This window comes from Pristis pectinata, chromosome 28 (assembly GCF_009764475.1).
Source record: "Pristis pectinata isolate sPriPec2 chromosome 28, sPriPec2.1.pri, whole genome shotgun sequence".
Lineage (NCBI taxonomy): Eukaryota > Metazoa > Chordata > Chondrichthyes > Rhinopristiformes > Pristidae > Pristis > Pristis pectinata.
Genome location: NC_067432.1, coordinates 24206662 through 24229380, shown reverse-complemented (window position 1 = coordinate 24229380; position 22719 = coordinate 24206662). Strand labels below are relative to the sequence as shown.

The following is a 22719-nucleotide window of genomic DNA, read 5'->3' as shown; positions in this document are numbered from 1 at the left end:
GCACAAAATGTAAGGTATGCATGATTAAATGAATGAAAATAAAGTTTTTGCCAAAGTTCATTGTGAGGGATATCACTCCAGAAATTCTGTTGCCTAGCAGAAATTTTGTGAACCAATCAGTATTTAACCAAGCAGCTCACAGCCTTGATAAAAGAAAATCAATGAGGCATAGTAACTGTTGGGATAATTTTCAATGCTAAACCCATTTCCTGGTGAATTGCAAAATAGTCCTGCTGCAGTTCCTGTGTATGTTTGAATAAAGCACCAGAATGAATGACAAAGTCCATTACCTTCTGAAAAGAAGCTGAATTGCTGGCCTTTATCACCATGTCTACTAAGTGGCAGGGGTCTTGCATGTATAATTCCTTCATAATCAAGGCAAGCAGATTTCAAATCAAAGAATAGTTTCACTGTGTAACTTGTAGACTCGAAGCATAGATGTATCAAATCATGCCCTCCCCTGCCCCTCCCAAAATTGATATTTTAATTTAGTTGTTACATAGGATACCAAAGCATAACAGAAGATAAAGCATCTTACTGAAGCTTTATTGTAAACAAAATTAACTGAACCAAAACTAACAATTGAAAAATTGAATCCATTATTATTTGTTTAAGAAAATGCTTGCTGGGTCACAACATTCATGTTAAATTGCATTGCAAACTTCTTAGTCAGGCTCTGTCAATAGAAAGGTTTTTGATGGTGGTGTATCTTCAATGCTTGTAAAGCCAGTAGGTAACAGTGTGATTGGCGTAATAATGATAAAAGTAATTGCCTCACTGATTTTTTTTGAGATCAGTACTGGTTCAACATTTAGGAATAATGGATCAGCCTGTACATAATCACTGGGTCACAATGAACAAATTATTCTCGCTATAGATATACAGTACTACCAAAGTCAAAGTAATTATTTTTGAACATAAATCCATCAATGCAATAAATGATGCCCTCAGTGATATTAAAAATTTCTCCATGTGTCCTAAAATTAAAGACCAGTCATTAAGTATCTATTACTATCAATATAATTAATTCCCAAGAAACCTATCACGTCCAATCTGATCGGCATTTTACCCATTTACGGCTTCCCTTATCTCCCATTAGAAGGAGATAATCACCAACTCTCTCCCCTCCCCAGTAACCAGCTGGTATTCAAGTCTATGCCCATCAGGAGAACCTGAGGGTACTCCTGCAGACTGTGAGTCCCTCACCATGAGATCAAAATCTGTGTTTGTCAGAGGGAATTACAGCTGACTGCATTACTCCCCACTCCACCTATCAACTGAGGAGGGAAGGTTACTTTCTTTCAAGCTCCCTTTACCCTCACAACATGATTGGATAAATATTTTGCATCTCCTTGTTTAACCCTCAACATTTCAATTGAGACAATTTTGGCCCATCTTCCACCTTCCAGTTTTTAGTGTCATAGAGTTCTACAGCACAGAAAACAGGCCCTTTGGCATTACCTTAACTAAATCCTGGGGTTACTGTCAATCTGAAATTAAACTGGACCAACCACATAGAGAGTGTGGTTACAAAACAATCCAGAGGTTGTGTATTGTGGAGCAAAAACAAAGACAGCAAAAGTACTGGCTTATGATTCTGGAAGAGAAAATAGATGAATAAAAGCCTACTGTCAAAGTAATAAAAATGTTAGAATAGAGAGATTGTGGAAAGATTAAAGTCAGATGCAGACTTGAAGACCAGAACAACTAGTTTTTAAATTTACTGCAGCAGTTCCATTTTTTTTGTAACTTAAAGTTATTCTTCTAGCAAAATAAGATCCGTATGTGCAAGTAGTTTTATTACTTTACTGTGGGTATGTATTGCAAAGAAACAGCAACCAAACAGAAACTGGCAGCCCAGAGAAGTAACTTTTTACCCTGGAGCTCCCAGAAGTCTGTGTAACAAGTCAGAAACTCAAATCCCCTTTAATCACCACCCCGATCTCCCTTGGTGTTGTTCCATTCCCTTCTCCATGGATGATTCAACTTCCACGTGCGTATTTATATCATAATATCAATGTCTCTCTTCACTCCCACTGCTTGCGTGTGCATGGTGACTGTACTCAGTGACGATGTATGGTGTTCACTCTAATCTCTGAAATGTTTCCATTTTCTCAGGTACCTTACAGAAATTCCTCATCCCGGTGGACTCGACATTCCATAACTTGTATTTCTTCACCTTTTCCTCGTGCTCTGGTGCCGGCCAAACAGATGAAGATTTTACAGGACCCAATATTGAGAGCATTGCCACAAACAACCAGCTTGCAGTTGTACAAGTTCTTGAAGTTTTTGTTGCGATTAGAAACCAGCTGGAACTAAACCTGTCTTGCTTAAGGACGTTATACCTGCACGTCCCACTAATACTGGATTTTGTCACTTCCTCTGCTCAATATTTCATAAAGAAAAGGCTGATTTTGCTGCTCAAAAAATGTATTCTTGGCCATGCAATTGATGATGCCAGCAGTCCCTGCCATGCAGTGTCTCAGCAAGATAGGCACATACATAATGACTTACTGGGAGTAGCTTACACGTTGGTGCAAGCTGTGATGTCTGGATGGTTAAGACGGATTCCTGTGAGTCCCAGGCCATGTTTCTTTGGAGGCAGTGAGATACTTGACATAGCAAGTTCTATTCCTGGTCCAGACATGGTGATGCTGAGGGCTGTAAGTCTTATTTTGATCAAAGCCATGGAAATTAATCTGAAGAATACAATGGGTGCAGTGAAAGATAAAGGTAATAAATAACCTTTTATTCTTTAAATTACTTGGAAACTTTAAGCTGAAAGGACTGTTCATATTATCTACTGAGTGTTGATATCGGGCATTGCCACAGAATAAATGAAAAATGGATTATTGTAACTCAGAGATAATACGAAGGCTTCAAGATTACTTGAAAAAGTTGCAGTGGGGGGAAATTATATTTGATCAACCTGGACTTGGCAGTGCCACTCAGCAAACATATTTTGTAATAAATCAAAATTAATAGCTTAAAATAACATCCTAAAATCTGTCTTATTGAACTGGCTACTCTGGTGGCAATACCTGTATTTTAAAATCGTCATTGTTTTCAAGTCTTTCTGTGGCCTCACCCCTCCCTGTCTCTCTAACCTCCTGCAGCAGCACTTCAATCCTCCATGATTTCCATGCTCCTCCAATTCTAGCCCTTTACTCCTCTCCAGTTTTAATCACTCTACAGTTGACAGACATGCTTTTAACTTTTAGTTGCTTCTGTCCTAAATTTTGGAAATTTCCTTCATGAACCTCTCAAACTAACACATCCCATGGTACTTAAAATTGCTTGAGTTTCCATTGGGCTAATGATGCAGTAGTCCTTTTTAGCCAAGCTCTTGGTCATCTGTTCCAATGTCTAAATAGCTCAAGTAATTTTTGTGAAGAACTGTTGTTGCCTCAAAAATATAACTTCACTCAATTTTTATTATCATTCTATCTAATTAAAGTTTCTATTTTTATGTCTGTGGAACTCCTCAAAATATAGTGATCCTTAAGTTACTGAACTGAAAACATCATTGGGCTAGAATGTATTTTTTTTTCTATATTGTTGTGCCAGCTCAGTTTATTAAACACTGCAGACTTTACAAAGTGTAGAAATAACCATGAGATAAATCAGAAGTAAAAATCAGTTGATTTAAATTTGGTTTAAAACACTGAAGATTTGTGGGAGGTCAGAGATAGAATGAAGATTTGAAGAGGTTTAGAAATTTTTAGGTGAGTTCGTGCCCAGAAATGATGCATTCAGTCTTGATTTTGATCAAACCCATAAAGGTGGAAGGAGGATAATATTTTCAGCCAAGGAATAATAAAAAAAGGAAAGTGACTTTAATAGACACAGCAGGAGATTGAGTACAATGAGCAAGGAGTTGATTAGATTTTAAGAAAGAGTTTGTGATTAGATTGATGAGTTTGGAAATACTGTACTCCAGTGCAGGGTCAACTGTTCTCTCTTAGTTTATCTGATGTAAGCATTGGGAATGGAATTAGCAAACAATGAAGGAAGGCAAACATGGATGAAGGAAGTTTATGGGAAGTTATTTTGGAAGGAAAGGTAAGGAACCACATTCCATGGAAAGTTGCAGAATAACCAGAGAGGCCAAATGATTAACTACTGAGTGTTACAAACCAGCAACAAAAGAAACGCACTGAGTCATGTATCAGTGTTTAAAACTACTTTATTAATAACTACTTATGATAATAAGAAAAATAAAAGGAAAAGTGTTAGAATGTTAGAAGTAAAAATGTTAGATCTTAAACATTAACCCCAAAAACTAAACTCATAGTGTGTGTGTGGCAAACTCCCAAACTCCAAGTCCAGGAATAGTTTTCAAAGTTCAGTTCAGCAAGCCATAAGGTGAAACGTGAGCAAAGGCTTCTTCAAAACCACCATTCGCTGAAGACAAAATGTAGAGAGAAAATAGAGAGTAATTACAAAATCCAAATGTTCCACGATGGAACCCATACAACACCTCAGTGTCTACTCAGCAGTGACTACTCCACCACATCTGCCTCACCCTGAAAGGCTCTTGAAACGTGGCCGTCCACACAAATACCTGTTTCCTTCTACAGGTCAACAACAAAGTGAACTCCACTGGATTACTCCAAAAATCCATACGTGGATTGTAGTGACAGACACAATTACTGTTTTTCATCCATCGATAGAGACTAGCAGGCTGGTGTATCTCTCTCCCCTCCCTCTCCCCTCCCTCTCCCCTCCCTCTCCCCTCCCTCTCCCCTCCCTCTCCCCTCCCTCTCCCCTCCCTCTCCCCTCCCTCTCCCCTCCCTCTCCCCTCCCTCTCTGACTGACTCCTTCAAAAATGTCATTACATCCTTTATCTTCTGTTGTCGTAACCACCACACACACACACACACACACACACACACACACACACACACACACACACACACACACACACACACACACACACACACTATGCTCTATAGTAAAGGGACATTCACCAATAGTAACCTAGTCCATAACATGAGCAACAGGTGATATCTCTATAAGAACATGAGAAACAGGAGCAGGAGTAGGCTATGTGGCCCCTCAAACCTGCTGCACCATTCAATAAAATCACAGCTGTTCTGATATAGACCTCTACTTTGGTACCTGATTCTCCTTAATTTCCTGAAGGTCCAAAAATCTGTCTGTTTTGGCCATGGCAATATTCAGTGACCCAGCCTTCAAAGGTCTCTAAGGTACAGACTCTCAAAGTCATCTCAGTTATAAATGGTTAACCCCTTATTCTGAAACTATGCACTTCATATCTACTTTGTCATTGCCCCTCACAATCTTTTATATTTCAATAAGATCACCTCTCATTGTCCTAAACTCCAATGAGTATAATCCCACCCTGTTCAGGCTTCTTCATAAAATAAAACCTTTATCCCAGGAATCAACCTTGTGAACTTTGTATGTTGTAACTACAACTTGTGTATAATATTTCTGTACAAGGCATAAAAAGTGTTGAAATCAGATCTCATACACCTCAGGATTGTTTGAACTTCTGACCACCTTTTTAAAATTTTTTTTAAAATTAAATTTTATTTACAGCGTGGTAACAGTCCCTTCTGGCCCAACAAGTCCACGCTGCCCATTTCAAACCCAAATTAACCTACCCGTACATCTTTGCAATGTGGGAGGAAACCGGAGCGCCCGGAGGAAACCCATGCAGACACGGGAGAACGTACAAACTCCTTACAGACAGTGACGGGAATCGAACCCCGATTGCTGGCGCTGTAATAGCGTCGCGCTAACCGCTACGCTACCGTGCCGCAACCTTCATCCTGTAATTTATACTCATCGCCTAGTAAGTACTGCACTTACTTTAAAGGTTCCTGTAATGTATGTAGCAAACTTTGAATGGTCCTAACTGTACATTGATGTTTCCAGGCTGCCTGAAGAATGAACTCCAGTCTTGTGTGTCTCAACTGATGCTGTTTCTGAGGAGGCATCTCCAGAGCTCTGCACAGTTCCAGCAGCTGTCTCATCCATGTGCGTGGATTTCCTTCATCTTCTTGGAGCAGGATGATGATCTAGTAGAGGTTGCCAATGCATTGCTAACCATCTATACACACTCCAATGGGTTGGTATCTCCTTTGTAGTTTGTGTTAACTTTTGAGTTTGCATCACATTTATCGGTTTAATATTTCCCTCATTGGTAAAGTCTTGATGTAAAAAGTTATAAAATGTATTGAGCCAGATCTCCTTATGCTCTGAGATCACAGGCACCCTCGGATTATGCTGCTTAATCCAATGGAATCCTGGATGGTGTTTTCAGTAACCAAGTGCAGTCTGGGGCCTCTCCCAGTGTGTCAGGCTGCACATACAGAGAGGCATTAACTGAAGCCGTGACTCTTTCTGATATTTACCAGTTTGAAAGTTATCGCTGAAATTGAATATTTGTGGATGCCTTTGATGTTCAGACATTCAAAACATCCAGAAACTATTAAAGAGTTTTAAAATTATTTAAAATTTAAACATCATGTCACTAAATAAAATGCACATATATTTAACAACCTAATGCATTGACAGTACTAGGACTAAATCAAATCAAATGCCTGAAAGCTGGGAAGTCTGCAAAAATTTGAATTACACTGTTTGATCTCTATGGGGCAGCACTGATGGCATAGCTGAAGATGCCACTGTGGGCTTCAGCCTGTGCCAACACTGGATATTGGAATTTCTGCAGAGAAACTTGGATAAATTATAGCATTACTAGGAAGAACCGCTGCATTTTAGTGCCGGTTCCTCGTTAGAATTGTTTCCTTTTGTTTAGTGTCTGTCTAGAGAGATTTCTGTGCATTGTTTCAGAGACTAGACAGTTAAATCAACACAGGCTCAATGAAGAAATTTCATTTTGGGTGCTATTTGCATCTTCTGCCTCTTTCGGCCTCTGGAGGAGAGAATGCCAAAGATTAGCCGCTTTTTAAGAAAATAAGTTTCTCTCATCTGAATCCTAAATGACGTGACCTTTTATTCGAAGGATGTGATTCCTAATTCTGGACTCCTCAACCAGAAAAAATATACTTCCAGCATTCACCACCTCCGTCCACATCCAGGTTTTGTATGCTTTAATAAGACCACCATCCACTTTTCCGAGTTTCACACATGGGCACTCGGGGCCCTTTGCAATGCTAACATTGTCCAGTTTCACATCACATAGTTGTTTTTCTATTTTTCTGCCTCAGTGAATAACTTCACATTTCCCCATGTTATATTCTATCTGCCACATTCTTACCCACTCACAACGTGCTATCCCTGAGCAGACTCTTTAAGTTCTTCTCTAGTCACAGCTTGTTTTTGCACCTATTGGTATTGGTTTATTATTGTCATTTGTTCCGAGGTACAGTGAAAAACTTGTCTTTCGTACTGATCGTACAGGTGAATTCATTACACAGTGCAGTTACATTGGGTTAGTACAGAGTGCATTGAGGTAGTACAGGTAAAAACAATAACAGTACAAAGTAAAGTGTCACAGCTACAGAGAAAGTACAGTACAATAAGGTGCAAGGTCACAACAAGGTAGATCGTGGGGTCATATTCCATCTCATCGTATAAGGGAACCGTTCAATAGTCTTATCACAGTGGAGTAGAAGCTGTCCTTAACTCTGGTGGTACGTGCCCTCAAGCTCCTGTATCTTCTACCTGATGGAAGAGGAGAGGAGAGAGAATGACCCGGGTGGGTGGCATCTTTGATTATGCTGGCTGCTTCACCAAGATAGCGAGAGGTAAAGACAGAGTCCAAGGAGGGGAGGCTGGTGCCCGTGACGTGCTGGGCTGTGCCCACAACTCTCTGCAGTTTCTTGCGGTCCCGGGCAGAGCAGTTGCCATACCAAACTGTGATACATCCAGATAGGATGCTTTCTATGGTGCATCGATAAAAGTTGGTGAGTGTCAAAGGGGACAAACAGAATTTCTTTAGCCTCCTGAGGAAGTAGAGGCACTGGTGAGCTTTCTTGGCCGTGGCATCTACGTGACTTGACCAGGACAGGGTGTTGGTGCTATTCACTCCCAGGAACTTGAAGTTCTCAACCCTCTCAACCTCAGCACCGTTGATGTAGACAGGTGCATGTACACCGCCCCCTTTCCTGAAGTCAATGACCAATTCTTTTGTTGACATTGAGGGAAAGGTTGTTGTCATGACACCATTCCACCAAGCTCTCTATCTCCTTCCTGTACTCTGACTCATCGCTGTTTGAGATACAGCCTACAATGGTGGCATCATCTGCAAACTTGTAGATGGAGTTAGAGCAGAATCTGGCCACACAGTCATGAGTGTATAGGGAGTAGAGTAGGGGGCTGAGGACGCAGCCTTGTGGGACACCAGTGTTGAGAATAATCATGCCGGAGGTATTGCTGCCTATCCTCACTGATTGCGGTTTTTGTCTGGTCACAAAACCTGGACAAAACACTCTGTCTTTTAGCAATATATAATCTATATCCATTGCAGATGAGGTTCAAGTACTGGTCTTTGCAGCACACCTCTTGCTGAAAAAATTGGAAATCAAAAAAACTGCAGTTGCAAGAAATCGGAAATAAAAACTCAGAAAGGCAGGTCAGACAGCATCTGTGGAAAGAGAAACAGTTAATGTTTCAAGTCAAAGTCCCTTCGTTAGAAGTGGGAAAGAGAGAAAACCTGGATGGTAGGGAAGGGAAGAGGTTGCAAGGGAAAGTGCAATAAGGAGGGGAATCGTTGGTGGGGTACGGCAGAGCAGACTGGAAGAACGAAGGGAATAGTCCTTTCAAAATACTGGGAGGGGAACAGAGGTGGTGTCTGATGGGGGAAAAGCATCTTTCCCACTCCTCCCTTTTCAGCATTTTGAATGTAGTGTTCCCTTTGTGACTCCCTCATGTGCTGTTCCATCCTCACCAACAAATCCCCTTCTTACAGCACTTCCCCATGCAACCACAGGACATGCAATGTCTGTTTTACCTCTCGCCTTCCCAGCATTTGGGAACCAGTCACTCTCTTCACAACATAAAAACAACTAGTCTTCTGCCTTTCCTGGTTCTGATGAAGGGACTTCAAGCTGAAACATTAACTCTGATTGTTTTTCCACAGATGTGTTTCCAGCATTTTCTGTTCTTGTTTCAAACTTCTAACATCTGGAGTCTTTGATTTTCAAAATGGGAAAACAAATTAGTTTTAGAGAGACAGTGGAGAACCATTTGGTTGTCAAACCAACTGGCACAACCCTAATCGTTTGAGTTTAGCAACACAACGACCATTTTGATCACTTTGCACTAAAATGGACTTTGGTTTTTAATTGTGTTTTGTGTTTTATTTATGTTTAATTTATGTTTTTCTTGTGAATGCTGCTGATATGATGCTATGTGCCTGTGATGCTGCCGTAAGTAAATTTTTCATTGCACCTGTGCACACGCGTACTTGTGCATATGACAATAAACTCGACTTTGACTTTGAGGAGGGATAAATAGTACAAAGGGAATATCCCTGAGATGACATCAGAGCTGCAGATGTGATTCTGCTGTTGAGCACTATGGCTGATGGATTAATGGGGTCACATAGAGAGAGGGAAAAGAAATAAAAGTAACGTGTTAAAGTTGTGAAATGTAGTTCAGCAATGTTGCTGAAATCAAATGCAGATGGCAGTATCTAGCAGATGAGGCAATGTTTGTGAAGAGAGAAAAACTGAGTTAATGTTACAGATGGATAACCCGATAATAGAACTGGTCAGTTTAGACAGGCAAATAGAAAAAGCAAGTTATCTGAACTTGCTGAATTCAAGACCAAATCCTGAAGGCTGCAACATGTTAAGGTGTTGTTCCCCAAGTTTATGTTGGGCCTCATTTGAACAGTGCAGGATGCCACAGACACATTGTTACAATTGGGAGTGGACAGGAGAATTAAAGTGACAGTCAACTAGAAGCTAAGGATCACCCCTACAGGCTGAATAGAGGTGCTCTGTAAAGTGGTCACTCATTCTGCAATCGGTTTCTCCAGTGCCGAGGAGAACACATGGTAAGCACCAGTGCCATTCACTAGATTGGAAGAAGTACAAGTGAATCGGTGCTTCATGTGGAAGGAGTGTTTGTGTCCGTGGATGGTGGGAAGGGATGAGGTAAAAGAGCAGTTGTATTTCCTGCCATTGCATAGGAAAGTGGTGTGAAAAAGGGGGTAGTAGGAGGAGATGAAAGAGTGGACCAGTGAGTCACAAAGGAAATGGTCCCTTCGGAGTGCTGGAAGTGGAGGGGAGGGGACAATGCATCTGGTGGTGGAAGTCGCAAAGGATAATCTGTTGACAGCAGAGGCTGTTGGGATGAAAGGTAAGGACCAGGAGAACTCTGTCCTTGCTCTATCTACGAGGAGAGGTGGTGAGAGCAGAGGTGCAAGAGGTTGACATCCGTGTCAACTATGGCAGAAGAGAATCCACCGTTAAGGAAAAATTCATCTTGGAGGCACCTGTATGCAAAATCTGAACATCAGAGCAGATATGACTTTTAAACCCTGCTCATTGGCAAAATGACTTATTTTTTTCTTATTATTTGATTTAATTCATTTGCATTTGACATTTTAAATGTGTGTGTATATTTTTAGTGGTTCTTAAATACTGAATAATTTAAAATTTTAATACTATTTTTATATTTGGATAGTTACATGTGGTTTTAAATTTTTGTCTATTGAAGGTATCCACAAATGTTCAACCAACCTTAAATCTATGCTGTTTTATTATCCACAATCCCATGACCCCAAATATAGCAGAATAACCTCTGGTGTGGCTCCTTATCAAATATGCATTAAAATCTATACAGACCTCAATGGTTTACCATTGTCAGAACTGACAGACAACCTCATAAAAAGCTGATAGCATAATTTCCATTTTTGTGTTGGGCCAGGACTTGCTCCTATCACTTGATGCCAATGTATAGAAAAAGCATCTGTCTTTTGCAGATCCCGTGTTGTTGACTTGGTTGGAAGTAACGTCCTGATCCAAAGAGGTGAAGGCCTCCAAGATGACAGGGTAGCGAGTGTTGTAACTTCATCATGACCATTCCATCTTGTTCAAATTAATGTTCATTGTTCCTTGCATAATGGTGGGCAGGTTCCCCAGTCTAGCTGGGCAGGCATTCAGCAAGTTCATGGTCCAGCACTAAACTCCAGGAGTTAAGTCAGAGGACATTCATGAAATTGCTGGCAAAGCTCAGCTGGCAAATTCAGGGCTTCCGCATTTGTATTGGAGTCCTGAACTTCTAGACCCTTCTCAGGAGAGGAGGAGGCTATTCTGGCAATTCAGTGGGCGGCTGCTATTATTTCCTGGTAAGGTCTTATCCATTGATGCCCAATCCTATTTATATGTTTCTAATGTTCTGTTACTGCATCCTAAAAATAGTGACCAGCATTTTGTTAACATCAATATCATGCCAGCAGGCCTTTGGGTTACTGTTTCCACCGCCCCTTTACTTAGACAGAAGAATTAGATTTGCTGCCTTCTAATGTGCTGCGGTTAACTCCAGAAGGTCAACAGCAATATATTCACCGTTTTCAGGACCAACTCTCTTAATACCCTCAAACGTAGTTCAACATATCCATGGAATTTATTGGCCTTCTTTATTCCATTGATCTTTCCATGACTATTTCCTTACTAATTCTAATTTCCTTAAGTTCTTCATTCTCATTGATGACTCTCCACCATGTCCATGTTCTCTACTGTGAAAACAGATATAATGCATTCATTTAATGTATCTTCCATTTCATGAATCTCACCTATTTCACCTGTCTGTCTTCATTTGCCAATATCTTCATTTATACTTTTAAGAGGTTGTTACAATCTGTTTATCCATTCATAATCATCGCAGATTCTGTTTTCTTTTTTATTGGTTACTACATCAAGATTTGCTGAATTCTAAAATCACCTCAATGCTCAGGCTTTCAAATTCTTTGGACTACATTTCATCCTTGTTACTTTAATCTATTATCTACGACTTCTTGTCGGCCACAGTTAGATCACTTTTCTTATTATGAATTTATGGAGTCATTCAGCATCAAAACAGGCTCTTTGGCCCACTGTGTCTTCACTAATCATCAAGCACCCATCTACATCGAAGCCACACTAATCCAATTTTCTTCTTGCCTCCCATCAAATTCCCCCCTCCTCCCCCACCACCAATTCAGCTTTCACCTACCTAAAATACGGGCAATTTAAAATAGGTAATTAACGCTCCCACCGGCATGCCCTTGGGATGTGGGGTCACGTACATACTCCACCCAGTACTTAAGGTCAGGATTTAGCCCAGATCTCTGATGCTGTGAACCAACAGCATTAACGCTGCACCATTGTGCTACCCCTTGATGAAAATCAAAATGTGAAATATTATTCATTGCAGCCCCAGGACATGTCTGCAGAAGATCCCCAGGGCAGTGTCCAAGACCCAGCCATCTTCAACTGCTTCATTAGTGACCTTCCTTCCATCACAAGTCAGAAGTGGGGATAGCCAGTAAAATGTTCAATCCCCTTTGTAGCTCCTCAGAGTATGAAGCAGATCACATCTGCATGCAGCAAGACCTAGACAACATTCAGCTCTGGGCCGATATTTGCAAGTAACATGATGCCGCGAAATGCTAGACATGACCATCTGCAATAAGAAGGTGTCTAACTAGCTGCCCTTAATTTTTTATGGCATGAGCATTTCCAGCCCCCATCCTCCCCCAACCATCAATATCCTTGGAGTTACCATTGACCAGCAGCTCAACTGAACCAGCCACATAAATACTGAGCTGCATGAGTATGTCACATGCTGGCTGTCCTGTGGTGAGAGTTTCACTCCATCCTATTCCACAGCCTTTCCAGCATCCACAAGGCACAAACCAGGAATGTGATGGAATACCCTCTACTGGTCCAGGTACATGAGGTGCAACATCATTCAAGAAAACAGAAAATGCTCCAAATACCCAACAGGTCAGGTTGTATCTGTGGAAAGAGAAACGGAAACTGAGACCCTTGAGATCATGTCTGAGACCATCAGAACTCTACCCAGGACAAAGCATCCCATTTAACTGGCACCTCATCCACCACCTTAAACTTTCATTCCCTGCTCTCGGTGTGTTATCCACCAAATGCAATGCTCCTACTTCCCTAGGCTGTTGTGACAGCACTTCCCAAACCTGTGGCTACCACCAAGAAGGACAAAGGCAACAGGCTCATGGGAACATCACCATCCACATGTTCCCTTCCAAGTCATACATTATCCTGATCTGGAAATGTAGCATCAGGTTTTCATTTTTTCCTGATCTAAATCTTTGAACTCTCCATTCAATATCAAGAAGATGGCTCACAGCCAACTTCCCAATGACATCTTAGGAAGGGCAAAAATTGATGGCCTTGTCAGTGACAATCATATTGCAAAAGATGTTATTTTTGTAACTGTTTACCACTGTCTGCATTATGTATCTTAATGCAGATGCCCAACTTGTGTTAGCCAGTTTGCTCCTCAATCTGTACAGTTCTCTCCTACTGATTTGAAAACCTAAGGAAAAGGAGCAGCAGTAAGCCATGTGTGATTTCCCCACCACCAGCGTTTGGACCTTAACGCCCTAGTTTTGGACAATTAGATCACCCACATATTCAAAATGAAATTCTCGTCATTGTTCCCTAGAGGCTTATTTCATTCACGGTTATTAATTAACCCTGCCTTAATGCACAATATTAGACCTAGAATAGTGTGTTCCCTGATTGATTCCTTGGCACACTAAACTGGAAAAGTATTTAATGCATTTGCTGAACTTATCCATCACACCATTACTGCTAACTTGGTTTTCCTAGACTCTTAAAATGTGCACGTGCAACTTGCTGATTTATACCACGCCCAACAGTACAACCACTCCCCAGTATTTTACTGCTCTTCTTTTCTTGGCTTCATACAAAATGATTCTGAACTTTTTCTGTAGAAATGTTGTTGCAAATACTTTGCATCTTCAAATACAGTGGCTTCAGCTTTTACATTGCTTGTTAAACTCTGTCCCTTTCGTACCTATTTTTACTTTTACCAAATCACTGCTTGGCACCAAAATTTTGGAATTTCTCTTCCAGCTTTTGAACTTGTATTTTGTTGAATCCTCTCACCACCTCTTCACTAGTTTAACACTAGCAACATGAATTGTCAGGCCTTGCAGCCCAGTTTAAGTGGATCCATTTGTAATGGAACAGCTCCCTCTCTCTAGAATTGACATTAGTGCTCATGAATCAAGATCCCATATCTCCCTTCACCATTCCCATCCACATTTAATGTTCTAATCTGTTTGTCCCTTTGCTCATTTGCAAGCGGTGCAGGTGATAATGCAGAGATTATTAGCTGTGTGTTTCAATTTAGACCCTAGTTCAAACTCTCTCCCTGGAATAAAAACTCTAGAGAGTTTGAACTAGGGTCCAAATTGAAAAGCTCAGCATTTTCTGTTTCTATTTCAGATCTCCTTAATTTGCATTTTTTTTAAATTCTGTCCATTGAACTTTCATTCCTACTTCTGTTTATGTTGTTGGTTGATTGAATCCCAACCTTTTGATCCTTCCCTTACATTTCACAGTCAGCAAGACCCTTGTGCCTGTTGGACAAGACCAAAGGATGAACGTCTGCTAGCACTCACCTGGGATCTCCTTAGCTGCCCAATTCACAGCTGCACCTTCCTGTCCCTGAGCATTGACTAGACCTCTACCAATATCTAACTTAATGGAATGTGACTGACTCTTGGATCAAAATGACTGGCTGGCTGTCTTCCTTGCACTCCATTGTAACTGCACTTTGGATTCCAGCTTCATGACCCAGAGCTGACTGTCTTGAAATGCCGACACTTGCTACAATTGTTGAATGGGATCACCAGGCTTCACAGGTTCCAACATGCTCTAGTTGCAGCACACCACTACCTAACCGTGTTGTATTTAATTAATTAAAATGTCTGTATTTAGGTCCTCTGTCTCCTTCATATTTGTTCCAGTGATAAGACTTTCCACACAGATGCTTTGAGATCTCTTCCTGAACCATTGCTTGCCCTCTCTCCCAGTATTGCCAGAGCTGTTGACTGCATCTAATCAGTATGCTGTACCTCTGCACTCACCCCCTCTCCTCCTGGACAGGGCAGAGTTCCCCTGGCCATTGTCTTCCGTCCCTCTGGCCACATTCAACAGGTCATCCTTCGCAATTTCCACCAGCCAGCCTGACCTGCTGAGCATCTCCAGCTTTCTGTTTTTATTTCTAAGTTAATGCGGGTGGTTATATTAATGCAACACCACCCCCTCTCATCAGCTATTCAGGAACTGGGATCTGGGGCCCTTCGGACCTGTATTATGAGCTATTTTATCCAAACCAGGATTCCAATCACTGACTTTTATCATATTATGAACTTTGGACTTTGAAATATGATTGGTAAGTTTGAAATCCACATTGCTTTATTTGGAGGATTTTATATCCTCTTTGCTTTTCTCTCTCCAGATTTTTGGACAGCCATCCTAAGGAAAAGGCAGTAACCTCTCAAGAAGCTTGTGAACAGTGGTTCAATCCCCATTGCATTTTCCTGCTGCTTTTACAGAATTTAGCATTTGATCATCGGGTCTTGCTGGACTTCCTGATTTCCTCTGAAACTTGCTTCCTGGAGTACTTGGTGAAATATTTGAGGCTTCTTCGAAAGGACTGGCAGTCCTTCTGTCGCATTTGTGCTCAGTTCGATGCTGCTGCCGAATCATTTCGTCCACCTCCAGTTAATGAAGCTTGCAACAACCATCATTTCACTGATGATGTCGAGCGAGACAATCAAACTCTCAGTGAAGATTCAAAAAAAGCAATTGTAAGCCCTGAAATACCACAGCCTCCCCCACCCAAAGAGAAGCCTAGGCCCACCCGCAACTCTGACCTTGTGATGAGCAGTAGAAGGACCCAGCTACTCGGGCTGCCTCAAAGCCTAGTGGATTACGACACCTCCGAGAACTCAGACAGTGATGAAGGGGAACCCAATATTGCCAGCCTGGGAGGCAGTGAGGGAGATTTTGAGATGAGTAACACAGGAATGACTGACAAGACAACGCAACACAAACCAGAAGCAATCGGGAGCATCAAAGGTGTAAATTCATACCGTTGTGAAAATAATCCAGAATTGGAATCATCCTTGGAGGGCATGGTCAAGAAATCCATGGGCTGTTTGATTGATTTGAGGAAAGCCATTGGCCGATTGCAGGGAAGGAATCTGTTTCCATACAATGCAACACCGCTGCTAAAACTGCTGTTGGATATTGAGGCATGCAGCAAAAATGATTCAATCTCTACATAACCACCAGTGAAGTAAATATCATCACAATCAGTTCACCCAACAGTCTTTAAACTCTGGGGGTGGAAAAGCCTGGATTTCATATCATGGAACTGTTCACTGGCAATAAATTTCTGTAATATTTGTGCTACATTGTGTTGTTTTTCATGTTATCTGTTTTTGGGAGGGGAAGTTATCAATTCATCTTTAATTAAATTGTTTACGGATTCCAAACAAAAATGGAGTCATGGTGGCACAGCTTGTAGAGTCATTGCCTCACAGCGCCAGAGACCCAGGTTCAGTCCTGCGTGGAGTTTGCACGTTCTCCCTGTGACTGCGTGAGTTTCCTCGGGGTGCTTCATTTTCTTCCCATATCCCAAGACATGGGGGTTGGTAGGCTAATTGGTCACTGTAAATTGCTCCTAATGTGTACGTGTTGGAATCTGGGGTAAGTTGATGAGAATGTGAGGAGAATAACAAAATGTTATTAACATAGGATTATTGTAAATGGGTGGTTGATGTTGACGTGAACTCAATGGGCCAGGGCATGTTTCCATGCTGTATGACATTAATTTACTGGTAAATGAAACAACACCAGAAATCTAATGTTAAATTGTTTAGTAAATTGGAGGTCAGACGAAGGAGAAGTGATCTTAATGAAATATACAAGATTCTGCGGGGGACTGTCAGGGTGAATGTTAAGAAAGAGTCTCCCATAGTGGGGGAGTATTTAAAACCAGGGACCATGGATTCAGAATGAGGGAATTCCATTTCAGACAGAGGTGAAGAAGAATTTCTTCTGAGGTTTGTGAATATTTGGAATCCTATACCACAGAGACCTGTGGAGGCAGTGTCATTGAATGTACTCAAGGAGAAGATTGACAGATAGTTAAACAACAAGAGAGTCAGGAATATGGGGAAGTGGTATTGAGGCCAAGGTTAGATCAGCCGTGATCTTATTGAATGGCAGTGCGGGCTCGAGGAACTGATTTTAAATATTTCCTGTGGTTCCTACCAATGTGAATTCCTGTGCCTCTCTCCACACTGTATTCCCCTTGCTTTCTTGCTCACCTTCTAACAGTTCTTTTTGTTTGCTATTGCTTTGTATTATCAGCAGATTTAGATATATTACATCTGGACATTTTATCTAAATCAGAAGATAGATCAAACATAGTTGAGGCAACCGTATTGATCTTTGCACCATTCTTAATAATAAAAACCCGTTGACCACTCTTTTTTTAAACTCTTTAACCAATCCTCCATCCATGCTAACTTTGTACCAAGTATCCCATGAACCCTTCCCTTCAATGAATGCCTTTTGAAAGTTCAATATCCTATTCACTGGATTCCCTTTAAGGTGAAGACAGATACAAAACATTTAATTACCCTTTTAGCCATTTCCTTGTACCTTTTCCTCTGTCTGCCTCTAAGGCACTGACATTTTTGCTAATCTTTTTTATTACACCCGTAGAAAAAGTATGTGTCTATATTTTTTGCTAATTTACCTGTTCAATTTTCTTACACTTTGTCAGTGTCTTGATCATCATCGTCTTGGCAAGGTTATACATTGTTAATCTTGTGCCGTCTTGAACCAGAAGTGAATTGTCTTTATTGTGGAGTTTTTCATTTGAGAATTGGAATTTAAAATGATCAGGAGTAGAAAGTTTAAAAAGAGCAGGAAGAGAGGACCAGAGAGGTTAAAAGGAGGAGGGGGAAACAGGTCCAGTAATTGGAACGTGAGAGGGCAGGAAGAAAGAGGCAAAGTCACAACTTGTTCCTGGCTGCCTGTGCCAAAGTGTGGCATCACAGGACAGCAGTAAGGTGATTGTTGGTTATTTCCTCCCAGTCTCTTCTATTTGGCCAAGAGATTTAAATCAAGGGACATTAGTACAGCTAAGAAGTGCATGTTTAAAATAAATTAAAACCAATAAATAGAACAAAGATGGCTGGGTAGTTGTGTGTTGCTGCCTCAAGTAGGAACTGCTGGACCCCATTTGTGGTTCATGAGTGAGACTGGGGAATTAATGGAAACAAGGAAATGGCAGAGAGTTTAAACCAATACATTGCATCAGTCTTCACATGGAGGGTACCACAAACATCCCTAAGACAACCAAGGGGCTGGTTTCAAATAGAAGGGAAGAACTTGTAACAATCCCTATCAAAAGGGCTAAAGTATTGGGAATACTAATGGAACAGGTTGTCAGGACCTCAAGGACTACAGCCAAGGGTTTAGGCTGCAGAGGTAATAGAGCCATTGTTTGAAGTTTTTCAAAACTCTTAGTTCTGGGAGGATATTGGCAGATAGGAAAACTACAAAAATGATGCCCTTGTTCAAGAAAGGAGGGAGACAAAAATCTGAAACTATAGGCCAGTTATCTTAACGTCTGTTATTGGACAGACATTCAGATGAGAGTAATTCAATCAAAAACAAATCAACGTAGTTTTTTTTAAATTTTATTTACAGCATGGTAACAGGCCCTTCCGGCCCAATGAGTCCGCACCGCCCATTTTAAACCCAAATTAACCTACCCATATGTCTTTGCAATGTGGGAGGAAACCGGAGCACCCGGAGGAAACCCACGCAGACACAGGAGAATGTACAAACTCCTTACAGACAGCGATGGGAATGGAACCCCGATCGCTGGTGCTGTAATACCGTCGCGCTAACCGCTACGCTACCGTGCCGCCGTTTTAAAAGAGCGAAATTATGTTTGACAAATTTGCTAGAGTTACTTGAGGAGTAACAAGCACAGGTTATAGAGAGGATCCAAAAGAATAATATATTTGTATTTCCAGACGGTATTAGATAACTTGCCACATAAAAAGCCAAATGCACCAAATAAGAGCTTGTGGTATTCAGGGAAGTGTGTAAACATGGACCGAAGATCGGTAATTATATAGAAGACAGAGTTGGAAGAAGTGGGTCTTTTTCATATTGGAAAGACGTAACCAGGAGAGTGCCCCAAGGATCAATCCTTGACCCTCAATGATTTACTATATTACTGAGTTGGAGGAGCGCTGTTGGCACAAATGTAGGTGGAAGGGCATGGTGCAATGAGGTGATTTGGACTCTGTAACCGGATATGGATAGGTTGAGTGAGTAGGTGAAAACCTGGCAGATAGAGATTAGGGTGAGAAATTGTGAAGTCATACATTTCAGAACAAGGAACAAAAAGGCAGATTTCCCAAACCGTATTAGTCAACTTGCCTCACCTGCCTGTGTAATCTAAATCAGTGCAGTATTTCTAATGTGGTATTTCCAGCATTTTCTGTTTTTACCTTACACCTACGATTATGACTCCAGTTTTGGATGTAAGTACATTAACTTCTAACTCAATGCAGTGCCCTTGCACATTAAGATCACCCTTCCTTTGAAGATTTTACCATGAAATTAATAATTAACCCTATTCCACTTCAAAAGAAAACATCTAAAATAGCCCAAAAATAAAAAAGAGCATTATTCATGCTGGAAATCTGAAGTAAAAACAGAAAATATAGGAAATACATACTAGGTCAGGCAGCATTGCATGGAGAGATATATGACATTAATATTTCAGGTCAATGTTCTGATGAACTGTAACATTAATTCTGTCTCTCTCTCCACAGAAGGCTGCCTGACCTGCTGAATATTTCCAGTGCTTCCTGTTTCATGGAAGTTCTGCAATGAATTATTCTTGGAAACTATCCCAGATATATTACATAATAGTTATACTCGAAACTACTTTTAGTCATTGTATAATGATTTATCCACAGTGTATCTACTGTTAGAGATCTATATATTACACCAATGAGTATTTTCTGTGCTTTATTATCCACACACACTTCTAGATTTTTCAGGCTTAGATTCTTCCTCACCACTCTCCTTGTGTTTTCCTTTATTACCTGTGTGTCTTCTTGGAATTTCAAAAATCCTCAGTATTTCGTTTTTAGCCCTTAATGAAGACCTGAACCATGAACTCTGTCTGTCTCTTCACAACCGTAGCTTGATTTGTTGAGCATTTTCTGCATATTACCTTTATATTTTAGTTCCCAAACTTGTTTCTCTATAATGGCTATTTATGCCCTTTAACATTAATTTGTTCATATTATTACAAACACTTGAAGCATATAGATAAAACACCTGTAACACCAACTTTTTGGCATTTTGCCTAAACTGAACGTATTGATTGGTACATGCTTATTGCTAAACTCTGTCCCTTCCTATTATACTCTGTTTACCCAAGTTGCTTCACAGACCGTGGCCTTGACTTCCCTGCCTAAATGTATACAGTTCCCTTCAACTGATTGCTACTGCTATTCCTACATTATCCAGCCTCACAACCTTCAGGTTAAAAACCCTATCCATAGCCATTGTTATTTAATATAGTGGTTCCAGCCTAGTTGTCCCATCCCATCCATAATGATGCCAATGCCCCATGAAATGAAACCCCTGTGGTAGAAGCAGACCATGTTTGTGGACATAGGAATGGAGGGTCATGGAATCAATAATTTAGCACAACAACCCAAGATACATTCTCATACAGAGTTCTCATTCTCATCTTCGTATACATAGAGTCATATAGTGTGGAGACTAGCCCTTTGGCCCACCCAGTCTGTACTAGCCATCAAACACCCACTTCAAGTTATCCTGCACTAATCACATTTTATTCTGCCCACATCCCTATCAACTCTGCCCAGATCCCACCTGCACTCCAGGGGCAATCTATGGTCTCTTTCTATACATTATGGAAAGAGGCCATTCAGCCCCTTGAGTCAATGTCAGTTCTCAGAGAGCAATCCCATTCCGTCACTTATTTCCCTGCAACCTATTCTCTCACACATGCCAATTAATACCCCTGATTCTTCTGCCACTCACCTCTAGCAGTAATTTACAGTAGCCATTTAGCCCAACCAGCACATGTTTGGGGTGTGGAAGGAATCCAGAGCGCTCCATACAGACAGCACCGGAGATAAGAATCAAACCTGGGCAGCTAGAGCTACGAGACAATGGCACTGCTCACAATGCCGCTGTGCTGTTGCAGGCTCTGGGATTCACTGCCAGAGTTACTGGTCAAGGCAGAACCTTTATCAACGTTTGTAATTATTCTGGATAGGCTGAGGAAGGAAATATTGAAGGAAAGGGAGAGAGAAATATGTGGTTAGGATTTCCACATGAAGAGTAAATGACTGGTTGGTCTTCTCTTGCAACTTTGTGTATTTCCTTCAAAATAAAAAAGACACCACAACATCAAAGGTAAATCAGAATGAACTGGTGACATCCAGACTGGAACCCGACGTAACAGTGCACACTTAGTGCCAGCGACTCACCTCAACCTCCCTGACTCAAAATGCAAAAAATAGTCTCAGTAACACTCAGTGCATGTTAAAGAATAACCCAGTAGAATTCATCACAAAATGACTGAAAAGTTTGTTCTCGAATTTGCTGTTGGCTCAACTGGGCTTTTTTGTGACGACATTTAATTGATTGAAAAAGAATTCTGGGAAATGAACCTAGCCAAGGAGATCAAGTCACAGAGTCATACAGAACAGAAACAGGCCATTCAATCCACCACGTCCATGCTGACCATCTCAGCTAATCCCATTTACCACTACTTGGTCTGTAACCTTCGATGCCTTGGCAATTCAAGTGCTCACCTAGATATTTACTAAATATTGTTAGGGTACCTGCCTCCCCTCAGGCAGTGTGTCCAAATTTCAACCACCCTCTGTGTGAAAAGTCCTTCTCAGATCCCCTCTAAATATCCTGCCTCTTATCCCAACACCAATGGCCTCTAGTTTTAGATACCTCTGCTGTGGAGAAAAGTTTCCTAGTATCTACCCGTTATAATTTTGTACACCTCTATCGGGTTCCTTCAGCTGCCTCCACTCCAAGGAAAACAAACCCAGCCTATCCGGTGTCTCCTCATATCTGAAACGCTCCATCCCTGGCAACATCCTGGTGAATCTCCTCTGCACCCTCTTTAGTGCAAACGTGCCCTTCCTGTAATATGGTGACGGGAATTGGGCGTAGTACCCCAGCTGAGGCCAAACCAATGTTTTATAAATTTGTAACATAACCTTCATGCTCTTACGTTCTGTGCTTCATGTGCCTTTTTCACCATGTCATCCATCTTCAGGAATTGTACACTGTGGTTCCTCAGTTCCTCAATAGTCCTTAAGGCTCTTCCATTCACTGTTTATATCCTATCCTTATTAATCGTCCCAAAATGCATCACCTTGCATTTATCAGAATTAAATTCCATCTGTCATTGCTCTGCCCACATTACTGGTCAATAGCATCCTTTAGCATGACACTGTCCTCCTCACTATAGGCTGTCCCCAGGTAACAAACAGGTTATGTCTTTACTAATTAAATCGATTTTGTCCATAGATCGGAAAATACACACAAATCACATGATATGGCAACCGGACCTCCACAGTATTGTAATGAATGGCATCATAAACACATAAGACTG

The 22719-nt window shown here is 41.1% G+C and overlaps 1 protein-coding gene across 2 annotated transcripts in view; it reads left to right on the top strand.

Moving 5' to 3' along the window:
• The window catches only part of lins1 (lines homolog 1), a 34881-nt gene extending 18440 nt beyond the window's left edge, over positions 1-16441 (top strand). For both annotated transcript variants that reach the window (XM_052040554.1, XM_052040555.1), the window contains 3 exons: positions 2119-2733; positions 5905-6097; positions 15457-16441. In XM_052040554.1, coding sequence (XP_051896514.1) covers positions 2119-2733; positions 5905-6097; positions 15457-16288 — 1640 coding nt within the window. In that variant the 3' untranslated portion in view covers positions 16289-16441. The remainder of the gene's footprint in view (positions 1-2118; positions 2734-5904; positions 6098-15456) is intronic.
• The last annotated feature ends 6278 nt before the right edge of the window (positions 16442-22719 follow it).